Consider the following 21,124-nt stretch of genomic DNA (forward strand, 5'->3'; position numbering starts at 1 on the left):
TCACTGTGTGTTTTGATGTACATGTGACTAATAAATCTTATATATAATTTGTAGGAATAGAGCCCTTTTGATTTTGTGGGGTGACACAAAAATTTGCCTTAATGGTTCCTGTCACTTAAAAGGTATTAATGTCTATCGTTAAGGCTAGGGCCAGGTTTGTGTCCTGAAAAATTGAGTTTTCAAGCAGTCTAAATACATTTGCTCAAAATCTCAAAAAAGGGAGAACAAGGCAAGATGAAATCACAGGAAGCAGTACACTTACACACTTGGAATTACAAACACAGCTGTAGAAAGAAAATACTCTTTTGCTCATATGGTACAATTCATTGATCCTGCAGCTCCTTTAGGAAGCCTTGCGTGGTGCAAAAAGAAATTGAAGATTCAGGATTGCAGCAACAGTTCCTACAAATTGGCCCAACTTTTTCAAAATAAAACAACATTTTAAAAAATATCACAAATCATCAAAAATCAAGATCTCTGTATCTGTGACACCCTTGATTTCTGTGACGTAATTCCAGTTTACCTCTCATTAGTTTGTTCTCATCTACAATGTTTATCCATTTCTTTCTCCTGCTCACAGACAGTTAGTGTCCTGGTACACCTTGGCCCATAATCCTCACATGTCGCAGATGATCAGCTGCAGCGTACCTACTGCGTTTCCTCTGCTGTGGGTTAGATGTGATGGCTCTGACTCCGAAGGCACTGTTTGGTTTGGAGCTGAACCCGTTAAAACTGGGAAAGAGTTTACGTCAATGGTTTTCCATATAGTCACGTGCTCTGGTAAGATATCATAATAGCCCTTTTAAAAATAATTGCGTTAAACCTTAGCTTGTTAAGCTGCAATTACACATTCCTAGTAGTGACGATTCAGCTAAAATCAACACATTCCATTTTAAATACAGGTTGAATATATAACCTAAAAATAGAACCATTACAAGAACAGAAGAAAATGGGAGCAGGCATAGTCCATTTTGCCCTTCAAATCTACCCTTTCATTCTATATGATCATGGATAATCCATCCCAGGCATCAATTCCTTGTATGATCATGGATAATCTACCCCAGGCATTAATTCCTTGTATGATCATGGATAATCTACCCCAGGCATCAATTCCTTGTATGTGCCAGATCTCTTAACCTGTCAAAAATATATCTAGGGCAGAAAATTCTAGAGATTCATCACTCTCTACGAGAAAAAATTCTGATGTTATGTGGTTTTAAATGACTGACCCCTTATCTTGAAACGATGTCCCTTTGTTTGTCTAGTGAAAACATCTCAACGTTCAACATTTCATGCCCCCTCAGGATCTTGTACGTTTCAATAAGATCACCCCTCATTCTTCTAAACTCCACAGAATACATACCTAACCTGTTTAGCCTCTCTTGATAAAACAATCCTTTCTACTCAGGAATTAGCCTGGTGAATCTCTGGGACAGCCTCAAATCCTGCTATGTTCTTTCTTTTCATGTCTGCACACTCTGCTCCAATTGCCTCTTAATCTCTAACTTGCCTCCACCAGAGTATTTGACTTGATCTTGGTGTATAGAGAATTAGACTCATTAAGGCAGAGGAGGAGGCCATTTGGCCCATCATTAATATATAGTATTTATTGAACAATGGAATAACTTGAAGGTAAATTTGATAAGTAGTAGTAATTCATGTTAACTGTAAAATGTACATTATTTTGTCAACTTATTAGATTGTGAAATTATTGTACAAAAGTCTTCTAATTTTTTAAACATTTAGGTTTGTAGTGAATGAAACATAAATCAGTTCGACTTTGACTGTAATTCCTTACTCTTTTAGGACCGATTGTTGACAAGAGCAGTTTCACAACCTTAGAAAGTTTGAAAATTGCCCACAAGGACAGACATCTTTGTTCTGCTGTAGGTATTCTTGTCCCTTCTTCAGCTATAAATATCTTTGATAAAGGTACAACTTTAAAAAAGAACAGAATATGTTGGAAATGTGTGTGTCTACATCCAGAACAGAAACTTAAGCTTCTGGGTATGGAATCTTTGTTGTAACTTGCTTCACAGTTTTGACCAAGGTTATGTACTTGGCACCTTAGTCTGGGTTCTCGAATTTGCCACATTTTGTGATCATACATTGATGTGATTTTTTTGATTGAGGTCATTGACCTGAAATGCTCTTTTTCCTCCCTACAGATGCTGCCTGATCTCCTGAGCTTTCCAGCATCTTTTGTTTATTATTCACATTTCCACAGTTGGCAATATTTTGTTTTAATTTATTAAATTTTGATGAAGATGTTATACTTGGATGTTGTAGTGAATTATAAATTGCTTTTCTGTCACATCTTTCGCAAACTTACGATACACCGAAGTTCTTTATGGTCGATTAAACCCTTTTTGCAGTTCAGTGATGGTGGCAATATGGTAAACTGAGCAGCTGATGTGCACATAGCATGTTTTCTCAAACTGCAATATTGCTGTGCACAAAATTACTACCTAACAGCAGTGACTGTGCTTGTGGAGCATTTCATTAGCCATAAATAGCTTTGGAATTTGCTGAGGTTGAGACTGGACGTGCTTTTTTTTAAAAAACGTCCTAACATTTTGGTGTCCATTTCGGTTATGGTTTATTGTCATAATGCAGATATTGACCAAAGGCTATGCGTGCTATGACTTGTTTGGTGCCTCCATGTTGGAGAATACTATCATGGAGCCGCAGAGTAACATTATGGTGGATTTCTCTTGGAACAGCGTGGAGAAAATCTTAGAAACCCCCCCGCTTACATCGGTTGCCACCTTGGTACGTAAAATAAAACTAATATTGGTCTTTTTACAATGCATATTATTAAAGAAATTAATTTTGTTATCACAAGTGGCATGAGAATAGGTGGGTGAGGGAGCAGAACAGTTTAGTTTGCGTTTGGGAAGTTCTATTCCCTTTCCGTGCCTTTTCACTTGTCCTTTGCTGTGGCAGCACAATCGCTGACTCAGCCACAATTGTAGTGCAAGATATTCGCCATCAGGGAATTGTTGACCGTGATAATCAATTTCAATTTTGCTCTGTCTACTGTTGCAGAGCGTTGGCTTTTCAGTGTGGAATATACACACTGTTCTCCTAAACTCGTTCTTAGCATGCCTGGCTAAAGATATTAGAGTCATAGAGCAATACAGCACAGAAAGAGGCCCTTTGATGCAACTTGTCCATGCTGACCAAGATGCCCAAATGCCTATCTAAGCTGGTCCCATCTGCCCACGTTTGGCCCATATTGTTCTAAACCTTCCTCATCCACGTACCTGTCCAAGTGTCTTTTAAATATTGTTATTGTACCTTTCTCAACCACTTCCTTTGGCAGCTCATTCCATATACTCACCACTCTTTGTGTGAAGTAGTTGCCCCTCTGGTCCCTTTTAAGTCTTTCCCCATCACCTTAAAACTATGCCTTCTAGTTTTTGATTCCTTTTCCCTGGGACAAAGATCGTGTGCATTCACCCTATCTATGATTTTATACACCCCTATAAGGTCACCCCTCAGTCTCCTCCATTCCAATGAGTAAAGTCCCAGCCTGCCCCATCTCTCCCTATAACTCAGCTCTTTGAGTCCTGGCAATATTCTTATGATTCTTCTTTGCACTCTTTGGCTTAAATAAATCTTTTTTATAATAGGATAACTGGAACTTTACACAATACTCCAGGTGTGGCCTCACCAACGTCTTGTACAACCACAATATAACATCCTAATTCCTACACTCAGTGCTCTGACTGAAAGCCAGTGTCCCAAATGCCTTCTTCACCGCCCTGTTTACCCGTGATGCCACTTTCAGGTGTAATGTTTTAAATTAACTAAAGTCTATTTCAGGGTACCCAAAATTTTGTTCTTGCAAAATAGGTTTTGGGTTGGAACAGAAAACTGCAGACTGAAGTTATTGCTGGGACATGTATATGCACAACTTGCAAGTGCTGGCCATGTGTACTGATCAAAGATGGTGTACAATTTTAGTTTGGTGTTGCATGTGCAAAGACCTGCATATAGGCAGTTCTCATGTTACAGAAGCGTTGCATTCCTGAGAACGGTCCATAAAGCCTGGAGGTCTTTTGAATTAACTAGCTCCTTCCACAACTCCAGAAGATGTTTTTATTTAGAACATAGAACATTACAGGACGGTACAGGCCCTTCAGCCCACGATGTTGTGCCGACCTTTTAATCTACTCTAAGATCAATCTAACCATTCCCTCCCACATACCCCTGCATTTTTCTATCATCCATGTGCCTATCTAAGAGTCTCTTAAATGTGCCTAATGTATCTGCTTCTACCAGCACCCCTGGTAGCGTGTTCCACACACCCACCACTCTGTTTAAAAAAAAAACAACAAAACCTACCTCTGTTCCCCCCACCGTACTTTCCTCCAATCACTTTAAAATTCATGTTAGCCATTTCTGCCCTGGGAAAAAGTCTCTGACTGTCCACTCGATCTATGCCTCTTATCTTGTACACCTCTATCAAGTCACCACTCATCCTTCTCTCCAAAGAGAAAAGCCCTAGCTCAGTCAACCTAACCCCATAAGACATGCTCTCCAATCCGGGTAGCATCCTGTTAAATCTCCTCTGCACCCTTTCTAAAGCTTCTGCATTCTTCCTATAGTGAGGCAACCAGAACTGAACACAATATTCTAAGTGTGGTCTAACCAGGGTTTTATGGAGCTGCAACATTATCTTACTGCTTTTGAACTCAGTCCCCTGACTGATGAAGCCAACATACACCTTTGTAACAACCCTATCAACTTGCACAACAACTTTGAGGGATCTGTGGATTTGGACCAAGATCCCTCTGTTCCAATGCACTGCTAAGAATCCTGCCATTAACCCTGTATTCTACCTTCAAATTCAACCTTCCAAAGTGAATCACTTCACACTTTTCCAGGTTGAACTCCATCTGCCGCTTCTCAGCCCAGCTTTGCATCCTATCAATGTCCCGTTGTAACCTCGACAACCTTCTACACTATCCACGTCACCAACCTTTGTGTCATCTGCAAACTTACTAACCCACCCTTCCACTTCCTCATCCAAGTCATTTAAAAAATCAGCAAGAGTAGGATCCCTGTGCAACAGTGCTAGATACTGACCTCCAGGCAGAATACGCTCCATCTACAACCACCCTCTGCCTTCTATGGGCAAGCCAATTCAAGAATCCACACAGCCAAGTTTCCCTGGATCCTATGCCTCCCCGACCTTCTGAATGAGTCTATCATAGGGAACCTTATCAAATGCCTTACTAAAGTCCATATACACCACATCCAGTGCTCTACCCTCAATGTGTTTTGTCACATCCTCAAAGAATTCAATCAGGCTTGTGAGGCATGACCTGCCCTTACAAAGCCTTGCTGACTATCCCTAATCAGACTATGCTTCTCCAAATGCTCATAAATCCTGTCCCCAAGAATCACCTACAACAACCACCCTGTTGTTTTTGCACCTTTCCAAAATTTGCCTCCTGATCTGTTCCTCAGTGTTTCTGTGTGCTATGAGGGGGTGGGGTGTGGGAGGGGGTGGGGGGGTGGGAGGGGGTGGGGGGGTGGGGGGTGGTGTCCTATAGAATACTCCCAATAGATTGATTACTCCCTTCCTGTTTCTGACCTCCACCCACACTCAGTAGACGATCCCTCCAGGGTACCTTCCCTTCCTGCAGCTGTGAAACTATCCCTGATTAGCAATGCCACTCCCCCACTTCTTTTACCTCCCTCCCTGTCCCTTTTGAAACATCCAAACCCTGGAACATCCAGCAGTCATTCCTGCCCTTGTGACAGCCAAGTCTCTGTAATGGCCACAACATCGTAGTTCCATTTACTGACCCATGGTCTGTTCATCACCCTTGTTCCAGATACTTGCATTAAAATAGATGCACTTCAACCCATCTAACTGACTGTAATTTTGCCCAATGAAGTGCCTATCTTTCCTCACAGTCTCTCTACACGCTGCATCAACCTGTACACCAACTGCCCCATCCTCTGACCTATCACTCGGGTTCCCTTCCCCCGCCAGACTAGTTTAAACCCTCCGCAACAGCTTGAGTAAACCTGCCTGCAAGAATGTTGGTCGCCCTCCAGTTCAGCTATAACCCATCCCTTTTGTACAGGTTATACCTTCCCCAGAAGAGATCCCAATGATCCACAAATCTGAAACCCTGTCCCCTGCACCAATTTCTCTGCCACACGTTTCATCCGCCAAATTAACCTATTTTTACCCTCTCTGGTGAGTGGCACAGGCAGCAATCCAGAAATTACTACCCTTGTTGTCCTGCTTTTCAGCTTCCTACCTATCTCCCTATATTCACTTTTCAGGACCTCATCTTTTTTCCTACTTGTGTCATTGGTACCATTATGTGCCATGACTTCTGGCTGTTCACCCTCCCCCTTTAGAATGCTGTGGACCCAGTCTGAGACATCCCTGACCCTGGCACCTGGGAGGCAACATACCATCCATGAGTCTCTTTCACGTCCACAGAATCTCCTGTCTGCTCTCCTAAGAGTTCCCTATCACTATTGCTCTCTTCTCCCCCCTTCCATTCTGAGCCAGAGCCAGATTCAGTGCCAGTGACCAGACTGCAGCTTTCCCCTGGTAAGTAGTTACTCCACCACCACCACCCCCCCCACCAACAGTATCCAAAGTTGTATACCTATTACTGAGGGGTATGGCCACTGGGGTACTCTGCACTATCTGCCTCTTTCCTTCCCCCTCTCCTGATAGTCACTCAGCTACCTGCCTCATGCAACTTAGTTGTGGCTACCTCCTTGTAGCTTTTATCCATCACATTCTCCCATATGAGCTGAAGGTCATCCAGCTGCAGCCCCAGTTCCCTAACATAGTCTGTAAGGAGCTGCAGCTGGATGCACCTCCCGTAGATATAGCTATCAGATCTGGCAGGAACACACCACTGACCCTGGATCCATTGTCACTACTTTAGCTGGGCACTAATAGACAAAGAAACTTACTTTAGCCTCTTCTCACCAAAGGGTCCACTCCAACAATGCACTTGACCCTACCTTTTTATTGGTTGGGAGATTTTGTGCATGAAATTTGACTTATGGACAACACTTTGGTGGATTATCCAAACCCAGCACCAAGTCCAGTGTTGGTTCAGATCAGATGTGATCCATGACTTATGGCTTGAGCATCTCTGGTCTGTGTTTCTTGCCGGCGGACGCAGGGTGATTGGTACTGGTCCTTGCCCTTGAGTGAGCAGTCATTATCAGAGGTTTGGCAGTAAGGCTCTGTCCTGAGGAAAATGAGTGTAGGGTAGGAGGAATTGAATATTTTTTAAAATAGAAGTGTTTTTATAATAGCCGTTGGGAACATTTGTAACATAGAACAGAAAACAGTACAGCACAGGACAGGCCCTTCGCCCCACAATGTTGTACTGACATAGCTAATCCTGCTACCTACAGAATGCCCCTATCCCTCCATTTTCTTCTCATTCATGTGCCCATCCAAACCCCTCTTAAAAGCCCCCAATGAAGTTGCCTCCACCACCCTATCAGGCAACGCATTCCAGGCATCCACCACTCTTGAGTAAAAAAACGTACCCCTCGAGTCTGTTCTGAACCTACCCCCTCTCACCTTAAATGCATGCCCTCTGGTATTGGATTGCTCAATAATGGGGAAAAAGATATTGCTTGTCCACCCTGTCTGTGCCCCTCATAATTTTATATATTTCCAATTGAGACCTCTCAGCCTCCGCTGCTCCAGAGAAAAGAGCTGAAGTTTGTCCAGCCTCTCCTGATAGCACATGCCCTCTAATCCGGGCAGCCTCCTAGTAAACTTCCTCTGCACACTCTAAAGCCTCAACATCCTTCCTGTAAGGATGTGACCAGAATTGTATGCAATACTCTAAATGCAGCCTAACCAGAGTTCTATAGAGATGCATCATGACTCCAATACTCAATACCTTGATTAATGAAAGCAAGCATTCCTTAAGCTGCCTTAACCACCCTATCTACCTGTGTAGGCACTTTCAGTGAGCCATGGACTTTCACCCCAAGGTGTCTCTGCTCTTCAACACTGTTAAGGGTCTTGCCCTTTATTGGTATTGGTTTATTATTTTCACTTGTACCGAGGTACAGTGAAAAGCTTGTCTTGACACTAGTCCTACCAAGGTGCAAACACCTCACATTTATCTGGGTTAAACTCCATCTGCCATTTCTCTGCCCACATCTGCAGCTGATATATATCACGCTGTATCCGTCGCCAGTCTTCTACACTATTCACAACCTCCACCAATCTTGGTATCGTCCTGCAAACTTACTAACCCACCCATCAACATACTCATCCAGGGCATTTATGTACATCACAAACAGCAGAGGTCCCAGTACAGATCCCTGTGGAATACCACTACTCACAGGCCTCCAGCCCGAATAAGTCCCTTCAATCACCACCCTCTGTCTTCTACGGGCAAGCCAGTTCTGGATCCACACAGCCAATTCTCCACTGACCACATGCATCCGAACTTTCTTGATTAACATATTATGTGGGACCTTGTCAAATGCCTTACTGAAGTCCATATAGATGACATCCACAGCTCTACCTTCATCAATCTCTCTCGTCACCCTGTCAAAAAACTCAGCCAGGTTAGTGAGAGACGACTTGCCCTGTGCAAAGCCATGCTGGCTTTCCCTAATCAAGCCATTGGATTCCAGATGCTGGTATGTCCTATCTCTAAGAATTTTCTCCAGCAATTTCCCTACAACTGATGTGAGACTCACCGATCTATAGTTCCCCTGGATTTTCCCTTGGTTCCTTTCTTAAATAGAGGAACAACATTAGTCACTCGCCAGTCCTCCGGGACCTCATTTCCACATTGCATCCAGTGCACTGTCAAATTGTAGTTCAGTTTAAAATGGTTGTGATTTCCATTTGGTATTGCCTGTTAAAATTTGACTTTATATTATTACCTCATATAAAGAAATCCTATAGAATGAACAATCATTTATAGCAAAGTCTGTACTGGAGCCTCCTTTTCCTTTACTGCTGATCTTTGTCTTTTAATGTTTACCTTCTGTAACATTTCTAATAAATTTCCAGGAGCACGTGCCCTTCACCATGAGTTATTGCTGTGTTCTCACTTTTAAAATTAATCATTACAAAAGATTTTCTCTCATCAGTTATGATTTCTCTTTCCTTGTATCTATGATTTATTTAGAATATCAAAGTGGAACCTGGAGACCCAAAAAGCCCTGTCTTTCAAATATACAAGGAGCTAGAATTTCTCCTGGTAAGTGTTTCAACTAACTATTGCAGTCATCCTGTTCTTTCACTTTGACTTTTAAGAACAGATTTGAATTGCCATGTTCTAATAAATTGCAGCCTGAATACATTTCTTGTTTTTGTCAAATATTTTCAAAAATTTACTTGGTGTCTGCAATGTTGTAAACTCTCACTTTATGAAGCAACATATAATTTTCTTGCACATCGTCGGGATATTCTCGAACAGGATTAAGTTTGAGATTGGCATTGCATTTGGTTACAGTATTTTCTACTTTTCTTTAACCTAAAAAAATGTTTGTGATTTATGCTATTCATTGGTGTTGAGATTCCTATTTGGTTTAAAAAAAATGTTTCAGTGTACAAAAATTTAGAACAAAGTTTCATTGATAGTTTGTATTATAAAACTGGAACTTCTGCTTTTGTCCATTATTTCCATCCCCCCCCCCCCCCCCCGCCAAAAAAAAAAGTTTGTAATTTGATTGTATCGATAGTCCTCTTGCTTCAGTGCGGCTTAGTTCTGCAATATGGTGGGTGATGGCACGGCCCTGTGGTAGGATGGGGATTCCACCCTTAGCCTGGATCTGACTAACTATGTGGCAGCAACATAGGTTCCAGGTTATGTTTGTGTTGTGATATCTGGCAGTGCTGTTGCTCTGTATGCTGCAAGAAATAAGAGAAAATCAGTGGAATTTAATATTGGAATCAATATTTATGCCAATATATTTATGAGGTAAGACATGGTAGAATGGTCATTTTTGTTTATAGCATGATGCATTTGTATATTGCTCACAAAAGAAGTAAGTTACTGTTTTCAAATCCCATGCCTAACCAGTTTAGATTCTTGATTTTTTTTTCCACCCTAACCAATATGTATGTCAGTGTGGCTCAGTAGCCAATGCTTTTGCCTCAAATCCCATACCAGATACACTAGAGCACAATTAACCTATATTTTCCTTGGAAAATGTTTGATAATGCCAGAACTATAGAGGGGGAAAAAACAACCATTGTTCCTGGTTCTGATCTTTATTCAGTCACTCCAGTGGGGAAAGTGTATCCGAATCAGATTTATTACCACTGACATATGACATGAAACTTGCTGTTTTGCAGTAGCAGTACAATGCAAAGATATAAAAAATCTATAAATTACAAAAATAAATAGTGCAAAAAGAAAGGAACAATGAGGTAGTGTTCATGGATTGTTCAGAAATCTGATGGTGGAGGGAAGAAACTGTTCCTGAATTGTTGAGTTTGGGTCTTCAGGCTCTTGTACCTCCTCCTTGATGGTAGTAATGAGAGGAGGGCATGTCCCGGATAGTGAGACTCCTTAACAATGGATGCTGCCTTCTTGAAGATGCACTTGATGGTGGGGAGGTTGTGCCCATGATGGAGCTGGCTGAGACTACAACCCTCTGCAGCCTCTTGTGATCCTGTGCATTGTGAGGCTGTGATGCAACCAGTCAGAATGCTCTCCACCATTCATCCATAGAAATTTGCAAGAGTCTTTGGTGACATACCAAATTTTCTTAAACTCCTAATGAAGTAGACCCACTTGCGTGCCTTCTCATGATTGCATTAATGTGTTGGGCCCGGGAAAGATCCTCTGAGATATTGACGCCCAGGAACTTGAAGCTGCTCAACCTTTCCACTGCTGACCCCTCAATGCATGTTTGGTGAAGACTGGTGTAGGCTCTACTCTAATAGCTCTTTCACAGCTCTTCCTGTGAATGTAATTGCTTGGCTTTCCTTGCCTAGAATTTCACTGCAACGCCACTTGAATAAAGTCAAAGCAGCTGTAGTCAAACATATAAATTAGTTAAAGATAAGAGGGAAGAAACTTTAGGAAAAATGGTGTGCAAAGATTTTTTTAATACTAGACTTCAAAAGATGAGATGCAAAAGATAATATTGCTTTGAAAACATTGCATTCAACTATATCAAATGCTCGGTGACCTTGTTTCCCATGTGTTTTGTCACAGGTTTTAGCAGAAGGATTGAAAACGGGTGAAACTGAGTGGCCGGAGGTTCTGGAGGAAAAATCTGCAGTTGAAGTGTGCAAGAGTTAATCGAAGGTGCAGAGTTTTCACATTTGAACAATATTTGCTACAATAAATTTAATTTTGTAGAATATTTTGGATGATTTGAATATTTAATTGAATATCAGAAGTGTAATGTGATTGGTTAACAGCAATATACTCTTCACATAGTAATCATATACTAATGGATACTGCTGATGGGGATATTTCTCTGTAAATATTATGTTTCAAGTGGTATGCTTTAACCTTCCAAACGTTCCATTTCAATTGGAAACAAAGCTTCATCTTTGCACTCAACAAGTGAGCGGTATTGATGATGAGGAATGAACTTTTCTGTGAGTTTTGTAAACTGCGTCGTTGCTGAAGTTTCATTCTCATCAATAAGGATTGAGTTTTTGAACCAGAGATTGAGGATATAGCTTTCCCCTTTGTGAAATTAGCTCAGAATTAACTCCCATTTTCCCATTTTTATCCATTTCAGTAAGTATTAGTGTACTTGAATAATTGGCCAAATCTTACTGATGCTCTCTGGTGTAACATGCTTTCTGCCATGAGTAGACTTTTATATTGCCTTATTTGTCTTAGCATGGAATTTTCTTTTTTTCTATTTCATGTCTGACATAGACCTAAAGAACCAAACCACTGTCTCTCAACATCAGCAAAGAGAATTGACACAGAGGTATGATATTTGGATGTGAAATCTTTGCTGGGAATAGGTATAGGAAATGTAACATTGCCCAAATGTAACATTGACTTTTTATTGTCCATCTCACCAGGTGTGGGCCACACACTCCGTCAATTTTATAAAATATGGCATTATTTGGAGATAAAGTACAGCATCTTAATCCACTGCACAGACATTCAGTTATTGACACTGAGTCACTCAAGTATGGATGAGTGTGTGTGATCAATCTCTTCAGACATCATTAACCCTGCTTAATCTGCTCAGCTGAAGATCCCCTTATTTATTTGGTCTCATGAGCAGGCCTTGTCACTACTCTAAACATTCCCCTGATTACTATGGCAACATCCATGGAGAGTCTTCCAGAGGTATTCTGTTACTATGGGAACCACCGTGAAACTTGGTCCAAGTACAATAACACCAGAGGCTGGTTAATCTCGTACCTTCCTACGGTGATGAGGATATCTCTAGTGAAAAAAAATTTGGTTTTTCTCCATCTCGACACTGTTGCAGCTACACAAACCAGACCTAATTAGTTGTGAGGTGAAATGGATCTTCATTAGTCTTCCATATTCAGTATGGAATATCATTCTTGAGAGGCTTATGTTCAGCAGATCTCCATGCCCTGTTGGCCATTTTGGTGGTGTCATAACTCGGGTGTTCGCTTGCTGTAGATGAGTCCCCTAGATTGCCATGCGACTAGCTCTGGCTGCTATCTCCTTGTCTTGACCACATTCCCATGTAGAACGAAATGTCTCGGCCTGCAAGCCTGGTATAGTTATCCAAGGACTGATACAAAGTATGTTGTCCTTTGTCTTCTACCAGTGATTCTATTAGTTCAATCTTCACTGGGTCTGCTGTCTTTATAAATTTGTGTATATTAGGTATATACAGCTGTTGCTTTATGGAGGCAGGTTAACTCTCCATTTCAACTTTTTCCTCTGGTGTGATGCAATTTTATTTTTAATTTGCAAAACTTTTAAAACTGGATTTGCCAGTGTTGAGTTTTGGCAGGAACCTCTTAGCTTCAGTTCTCATCCCAAGCATGGACCAAAGGACTTAATTTCAGAAGTGAAGTACAGAGTGACTGGTCTTGACATCAATCAGAATTTGACTGAGTGTGGCATGAAGGAGTCCTGGCAAAACTAAACGGGCATCAAGAGGAAAACACTCCAGTCACTGAAATCATACATTGCACAAAGAAACATTGTTGTGATAGTTGGAAACTAATTGTCCCAGGCTTAAGACATCATTGCAGGAGTTTCCCAGGATAGTACCCTAGTCCCAACCATCTTCAACTGCTTCGTCAATGACTTTCCTTCCATCATAGTCCAGAAGTGCGGATGTTCACTGATGACTACACAATGTTCAATTCCATCCTTATCGTTTGCATACAGCAAGATCTAGACAATATTCAACCATGGACTGATGAGTGATGTGACAAGTGACATTCATGTCAATATCAAATAAGAGAATCTAACCATTTCCTGATGATATTCAGCAGGATTACCATCCTTGAGTGCCTTAACAACATCCTGTGGCAAGTGACTCACCTCCTGACACCCCTAAGCCTTTCTGCTATTTTAAAGGCACAAATCAGGAGCGATGGAATAATGTCCACTTGCCTGAATGAATATAGCTCCAACAACCTTCAAGTAGCTTGACTCCATTGAAGACAAAGTAGCTCACTTGATTGGCACTCGCTCCACCACTTTTAACATTCATTCCTTCCACCACCAACACATGTAGCTGTGGTGTATACCTTTTTACAAAATGCATTGCAGTTACTTGCGTAGCTATTTTCATGGGACCTGCTAATCTATCACCCGGCACAAGAAAAGACAAGGGTTTTGTGTTTGTGGCAACACCACAGCTGCATTTCCCCATCCTACTTGTACACCATCTGAGTGAAAGTTTATTGTTGTTGGTCATTGGGTCTAAATTCTGGAACTCTATATCCAGTTGCAATTGTGGGAGGACCTACATCGGAAGGCCTGCAGGTTCAAGGTGTCTCACCATCACCTTCTCACTGGCATTGGAGAATTGCAAAAAATACCGGGTTCACAAGGAAGCAATTAATTAAGGATTTACTGTACCTCGTTGTGGAGTTCTGTCATGTCCTCCGTTCATTGTTATCCCAAGTGACCTTCTAGTAATGGTATCTCAATGAGTTCTCCATGGTTGAGTCTGTTTGATTTATTTCTCTCTATGAATACTGTTGTATATTTCTGAAATAATATGCCTAAATATTTCTGTTACAATTGGCATCAGAGCTTCCTTTCTTGTTGTCTACAAATGAAGGGTATTCATGCTGGGGAATGGTTTGTGGATGTTTTGTAGTTTATGAGAAGAGAGAGAATATTTAGTACACAGAACAGTAGAGCACAGTACCCGGTCCTTCGGCCCACCATGTTGTGCCTACCTCTATAAACCTATTCCACAATCGATCTAACCCTTCCCTCCTACATAGCCCATCACCCTCCATTTTTCTTACATCCATGTGCCTATCTAAGAGTCTCCTTAAATATCCCTATCGTATCAGCCTCTACCATCATCCCAGGCAGTGCGTTCCAGGCACCCACCACTCTGCGTTTTTTTAAAAAAAAACACCTCTGACATCTTCCCTAAAACTTTCCTCCATTCACCTTACACAGATTGGCCATTGCTTGCCCTGGGGAAAAGGTGCTGGCTGTCCACTCTATCTATGCCACTCACAATCTTATACACCTCTATCAAGTCACTTCTCATTCTCCATCGCTCCAAAGAGAAAAACCCTAGTTCGCTTAACCTTTCCTCAAGACATGGTCTCCAATCCAGGCGGCGTCCTGGTAAATCTCCTCTGCACCCTCTCTAAAGCTTCCACATCCTTCCTATAATGAGGCAACCAGAACTGAACACAATACTCTTGTGTGGTCTAACCAGAGTTTTATGGAGCTGCAACATTATTGGGACTCAATCCTCCGACTAACGGCCAGCATACCATACGCCTCTTAACCACCTATCCACTTGCACAGCAACTTTGAGAGATCTATGGACCCCAAGATCCCTCTCACACTGCTGCTTTTGACCTTGTATTCTGCCTTCAAGTTCGATCTTCCAAAGTGTATCATCTTACTATCTGTTTAATTTAGCTTTTTTCTATTTTACTCTGGTTTAAGGTGTTGAATATAAATGAGTAAGAAAGACTTTGTTTAAGTATTTAAATTTCATTGATTTTAAAAAGGTTCAATAGAATAACTTAAAATAAGTTTAGAAAACATTTGTTGCTTAATTATACAAAGACTATTTCCAATTTTGTTACTGTATACTTTTGATACTGCGGTTGCTAGTTCATTTGCAAATTACTTCCGTATATGTTTGGAATTTCTGTTTTGAGAAAAATTTTGCGGAGTTCTGTGGTATAACACTACTGCAGATGTTTAAGGTTACATGGCTTCTTCCTTTGCGTATAATTCTTTGCAACATTTAATGTCATTCTAAGATAGCAGCACTGTGGTTAGATTGGAATACAGTTTAATCTCATTTAAGAAAATCTAAAATAGTATATTTTTGACCGGGACTTTCCTCATTTAATTTTTATTGTTTTATATCAGAAATTGAAAAGTGATGCAGCTGCTATTGAATCAACCATCCATTCGTCATTTGCTCCTGAACGTGGAGATCTTGACTTTGCAGAGCAGCTCTGGACTAGAATGAGGAAAAGTATGTACTGTATACCTGTGGGATGGATTATTCCTGTGGATTAGACTTTCCATGCAAGGGAGCACAGTGATACTGAGATTCCACGCGTTGATATTGATGTCAGAGAATGGAGTATATGCTCCTTGTAGATCCACTCTCTGTTGGTGGCCTCACCAAGAAAAATGCATAGTGAATATGTGAAGCAGCCTTCAGAAGATTTTTCAATGCAATGTTTAGAACCTAGATTTTAATGTTTAAAAAGAAAAGTTGGACTTCTGGTCAATAATTGGTAGAGTTGTAAAGACTGTGCAAAGGGCAGAAAATATTGAAATATAATGAATGTGGATTTAAGTGAAAGCACACCAGATGATCAAGCAGCTTTTTCTTAACCTAAAAAAAACAGAATATTGGAAATACTAAACAAGTCAGGCAGCATCTGTAGAGAGCAAAAGAAAGGGTATGTATTGGTTGTCATGAAAGCTTGATTCAGTGCCTTAACAAGACTGTGACATTGGAACTCTAACCGTGCTTTCACCTCCTCTTACTAGCCTGCTGTTCCTTTCTCTGAGTGCTACTCACTTTTTTTTCTTTTTGATTTTAGCTGTTTCTTCATACCGAGATGTGGTAGATTGCTTAACACTAGTTATCCAACACTTAAGATGCAAGGATATTCAACCATGGGTATGAAGCAAACTCATACTTTAATGTTTGCTTAAATATTAACTGAAATGTATATTTAAGAAAACTACTCCTTTTAAGATTTAGGAGCTTGGGAAGATGCTCTGATATAGGATCAGTTAAGATTTGTATTTTTAGTTTATTGTTTCCTGATTTAATCCTGGAACATTAGACTCTATTTTTATGTGCTGTAATTGGGTCCTTTGGACATCGTATGATTTATTATTGGGGCTGCTTGCAGAGTACTTGTACCAATAGTATTGGATAATACTTGGAACTAAGATAAGAGACCACAATGCTTCCATTTGGTGACACCTGACAGATTTTGGTACTGCTGTCATTTAGAGTTATTCATAGGCTGAACCATCCAAATTGTTGTATTCGTACAAATATTCCAGAAGTACACCTATCAAAAGAGAATCATTTCTCAAATTGTTTTCACAACTTTTGGGGCTTTATGTAAATCTTACAATAATGCCTATTGTAACTGGAGCACTGAACAATTTCTGGTCACTTTTCAGATTCATCGGAGTAGCAACAGTTCTCTCAGCAAACTAATCCAGCAGTCTTACCAAAGCGCTATGCCTGCTGTCTCAGTTAATGGACTAACTGCTATCCGAATGCTTTTGGAGATAGGTCTGGATAAATTGCAGAGAGATTACATAAACTATTTTATAGGTGGGTATTCCTGAATACATATCTGGCTTGCTAAATTTTAAAATTGCTTCATTTGGTTGGAAATACCAATACAAACCCCTCCCACCTCCCTCACACACAGAGAAAATGGGTTCAGGACAATGCTGGGTTAATGAAATGGTGTGAGGTATTGGAGTAATATGGCACTGTGTAATGATAACAGGATGTATTCTCATCCCTTTTTGCTGCTGAATCAACAGGCCAAGTAAAGTTCCAGCAAATTTACAGGAAGGGAAAGAAAATCCAGAAAAGTCTGCTGGGTGGCATGAGCATTGCTCCCCCAAGGCTTTAGAGGAGAGTTAACTACATGTGTTGTGAAGTTTGGGGGGGAAAAGGGAAAGGCACTCGTGACTAAAAGCCCCCACATGTCTCTTGCACACTCCAAAAAAAAGTGAGCAACAAACAATCTGCTGGGCGAACTCAGTGGGTCAAACGGCATCTGTGGGAGGAAAGGAATTGTCGACATTTAATTCTGTTTTTTTAAATTGAAGTAGTTATAGAAAAATTATTTTCTTCTAGGTCAAGAACTCACTACTTTGAATTACTTGGTAAGGACAATGAATAATATTTGTAAATTGTGACGAAACTAAATTTTGTTTCCTAGCTAATAATTTAGCCTTTATTGACATTTTGATACTGTTCTGCAGGATTACTTTATAAATTCCACTGTAAATCTAGAAGACCAGATGCTCCGTCTTCATAAACTTCATCACATGCTCGAGCTGGTAGTGAGTTGCAGTGCCTTTCTCAATTTGAGCCATGAGAGTCTCTTTGCATTGACACAGTGAGCACTTAATTCAAATATTCTATGTAAATAATGGCCTTCTGTTTACAACAAGAATTGCAGACTCACAGAGAAATGCCTCTTTTGCTTGTAGAGATCTATTCCTTTAGAAATCTTTCTTTGTAAAGTACCACCTTTTATAACTGAACAATGCCCTGTAAATGGTATCTCACTCTGTGTTGTCCTCTTCCTGTTTGGATTATAAGTGTGTTCAGATCAGTAGATGCCACTAGTCCTATGTTGTTGTTCTCTAGAACTTTAAGACTACAAGTTTCTTATCTCCCTTTTTTTCCTTAGAACTGCTGACATGATTTGGGTTGTAAATTTTTTTACATTTTTACACCAACCAAGCTACCATAGCCCAGTTTAAACCATTCTCTCCCTTCAACCTTGCTGAGGTCCTGGACTATCACAAGATCACAAGACAAGGGAGCAGAAGCAGGCCATTCGGCCCATCGAGTCTGCTCCAAGGAAAGGGAAATAGAAATGAGAAATGGGGAATGGGGGAAGAAGAAAAAAACCTACTCTAATCCCAATTTCCGGCCTTATCCCCATATCCCTTGATATCCTGACTATTTAGATATCTATCTATCTTCTCCTTGAACGCCCCCACTGATCTGGCCTCCACTGCTGTACGTGGCAAGGAGTTCCACAAATTCACCACCCTCTGGCTAAAGAAATTTTTCCTCATCTCTGTTTTGAAACTGTACCCTCTAATTCTAAGATTGTGCCCTCTGGTCCTGGACTCACCCCACCAAGGGAAACAGCCTAGCCACATTTACTCTGTCCTTTCCTATCAATATTTTAATGTCGCTATGAGGTCCCCTCTCATTCTTCTGTACTCCAGCGAGTACAGTCCAAGAGCCGACAAACGCTCCTCATACGTAAGCCCTTTCATTCCTGGAATCATCCTCGTAAATCGCCGATCCCTCTCCAACGTCAACACATCCTTCCTAAGATGTGGGGCCCAAAACTGCGCACAATATTCCAAATGAGCCCTCACTAGTGCCCCGTAGAGCCTCATCAACACTTCCTTACTTTATACCTCTCGAAATGAATGCCAACATAGCATTCGCTTTCTTTACCACCGATCCAACCTGGTGGTTAACCTTTAAGGTATCCTGCACGAGTACCCCCAAGTCCCTTTGTACTTCCGTGCTTTGGATTTTCTCTCCTCCTAGATAATAATCTGCCCGCTTATTTCTGCTTCCAAAGTGTACAACTGCACATTTCCCTACATTGAATCTCATCTGCCATTTCCTTGCCCATTCTCCTAAACTGTATAGGTCCCTCTGCAACCTTCCTATCTCTTCAATACTCCCTACTCCTCCCCCTATCTTGGTGTCATCCGCAAACTTAGCCACGAAACCATTTATTCCATCATCCAAGTCGTTAATGTACAAGGTAAAAAGGAGTGGTCCCAACATCGACCCTTGCGGCACACCACTAGTAACCGGTAACCAACCAGAACGAGATCCTTTTATTTCACTCTTTGCTTCCTGTCAACCAGCCAATGCTCCACCCATTCTGTTATCCTACCCGTAATTCCATGACCTCTCATCTCATTAATCAGTCTCTTGTGAGGCACCTTATCAAAGCCTTTTGAAAGTCTAAATACACAACATCTACTGCCTCTCCCTTATCCACCTTACCTGTGATTTCTTCAAAAAACTCCAATAGGTTTGGTCAGGCAGGATCTTCCCTTCACAAAAGCATGCTGGCTTGGACCTATCTTGCCTTGCGCCTCTAGGTATTCCGTAACCCCATCTTTGAGGATAGATTCCAATAACTTTACCACCACTGACGTCAGACTAATAGGTCTGTAATTTCCTTTATGCTGCCTCCCACCTTTCTTATACAACAGAACTACATTTGCGACCCTCCAGTCCTCCGGAACCACGCCGGAATCCATCGATTTCTGGAAAATTATCGCCAATGCCTCCGCTATCTCTAAAGCCACCTCCTTCAGAACCCGGGGATGCACCTCATCTGGTCTGGGAGACTTATCAGTCTTTAGCCCATTTAGTTTTCCTAGCACCTTCTCCCTAGTAATCTTAACTGAACTCAATTCCATTACGTGAGACTCCTGACTAACCGGCACGTTGCTGATGTCCTCCACGGTGAAGACCGATGCAAAATATTCATTCAATTCCTCTGCCATCTCTCTATCGTCCATTATAATAGCTCCTGCACCGTTATCAATTGGTCCTATATCAACCCATGTCTCTCTTTTACACCTTATGTATTTAAAAAAAACTCTTAGTATCCTTTCGAATGTTAGTATCCTTACTATGGCCATGACTCTTCATTTGTTCTAAATTTGGTTTAAGAATTCCTGAATATAGTTTCCCATGTAATACTTGGTCAATCTTTCTATTTGAACCTTGTTGCATTGATTCTTAAAGACTGTTTTTGCTTTAGGAAGTGTGTTGATTGGATTTCCAGAACAAATCTAGATTATGAAGGAAACCAAACAGGATTTCTCTTTCATTCCAATCCTGCACATTTTTGTAAAAAGTGTGAAATACAGAAAATAAATAGAAATGTGTACAGTATATGAAAGGGATGCTTTTCACAATCCACACATTTTAAACAGAATTGTGATCGATGGGGTATCTAAGACATATCCTTTTCATTTGGCAAGAATGGGAATTTTACATTGTTAATGTAGGAATTTAGAAGATTGACAGATGATTACAAGCAAAGTATCATTGCAAAATGGTATTTAAAATGACAAAAAACAGCTTGAGATTCTGAAACATGATTAGGTTATAGTTTCATATTATTTTGAAGTAGATTGGGATGCAAGGGGAGGAGAGAGGCATATGCATGGTGAAAGGGGAGGGCCAGTAACATTGGTTTTGACAGAAAGATGGACATGATGGGCTGAATGGCTTGCAAAGGGTTAGTGTTTGATTTATAATGCACTAAGATTAGTGGTACTGATTGTGAATGGAAACCGATAGTATATGTTAAAGATTGAGAATTTATTATTGAAATTATTATTGCAGATTTATTTTCTTTGGAATATTTTTGACTATTTTAAAAAAGATATGGTACTGCATCTCTTTTGGTTTGTCTTATGACAGGTCCTGCTCTAGATACTACAAAGATAATCCACTGGATGAACAACATGTTTTCCAGTTGCCAATCAGACCCATGGCAATCAATGCTTTCTATGAGAAGTAAGATTCAAAACTGAAATGTGTAAGGTGTTGATGAGAAGCAATTTCTTTGATTTAAAAATAGGTATTTGGAGTATAATTTATCCATTAACATAACATTTATTAATTTCCTTCAATTTCTGTTATACTGTGGATGGCCTGATTATCTTTTATGCTT

The 21,124-nt window shown here is 40.7% G+C and overlaps 1 protein-coding gene across 1 annotated transcript in view; it reads left to right on the forward strand.

The window, feature by feature from the left end:
* The window catches only part of zwilch (zwilch kinetochore protein), a 37,807-nt gene that overhangs the window by 15,574 nt on the left and 1,109 nt on the right, over positions 1-21,124 (forward strand). Inside the window, 13 exon segments of the mRNA XM_052040256.1 lie at positions 581-780; positions 1,807-1,886; positions 2,617-2,772; positions 9,165-9,236; positions 11,205-11,286; positions 11,390-11,393; positions 11,886-11,940; positions 15,537-15,645; positions 16,226-16,305; positions 16,824-16,980; positions 17,518-17,546; positions 17,646-17,782; positions 20,872-20,967. Coding sequence (XP_051896216.1) covers positions 581-780; positions 1,807-1,886; positions 2,617-2,772; positions 9,165-9,236; positions 11,205-11,286; positions 11,390-11,393; positions 11,886-11,940; positions 15,537-15,645; positions 16,226-16,305; positions 16,824-16,980; positions 17,518-17,546; positions 17,646-17,782; positions 20,872-20,967 — 1,257 coding nt within the window.

Source organism: Pristis pectinata, chromosome 28 (assembly GCF_009764475.1).
Source record: "Pristis pectinata isolate sPriPec2 chromosome 28, sPriPec2.1.pri, whole genome shotgun sequence".
NCBI classification, from domain to species: domain Eukaryota; kingdom Metazoa; phylum Chordata; class Chondrichthyes; order Rhinopristiformes; family Pristidae; genus Pristis; species Pristis pectinata.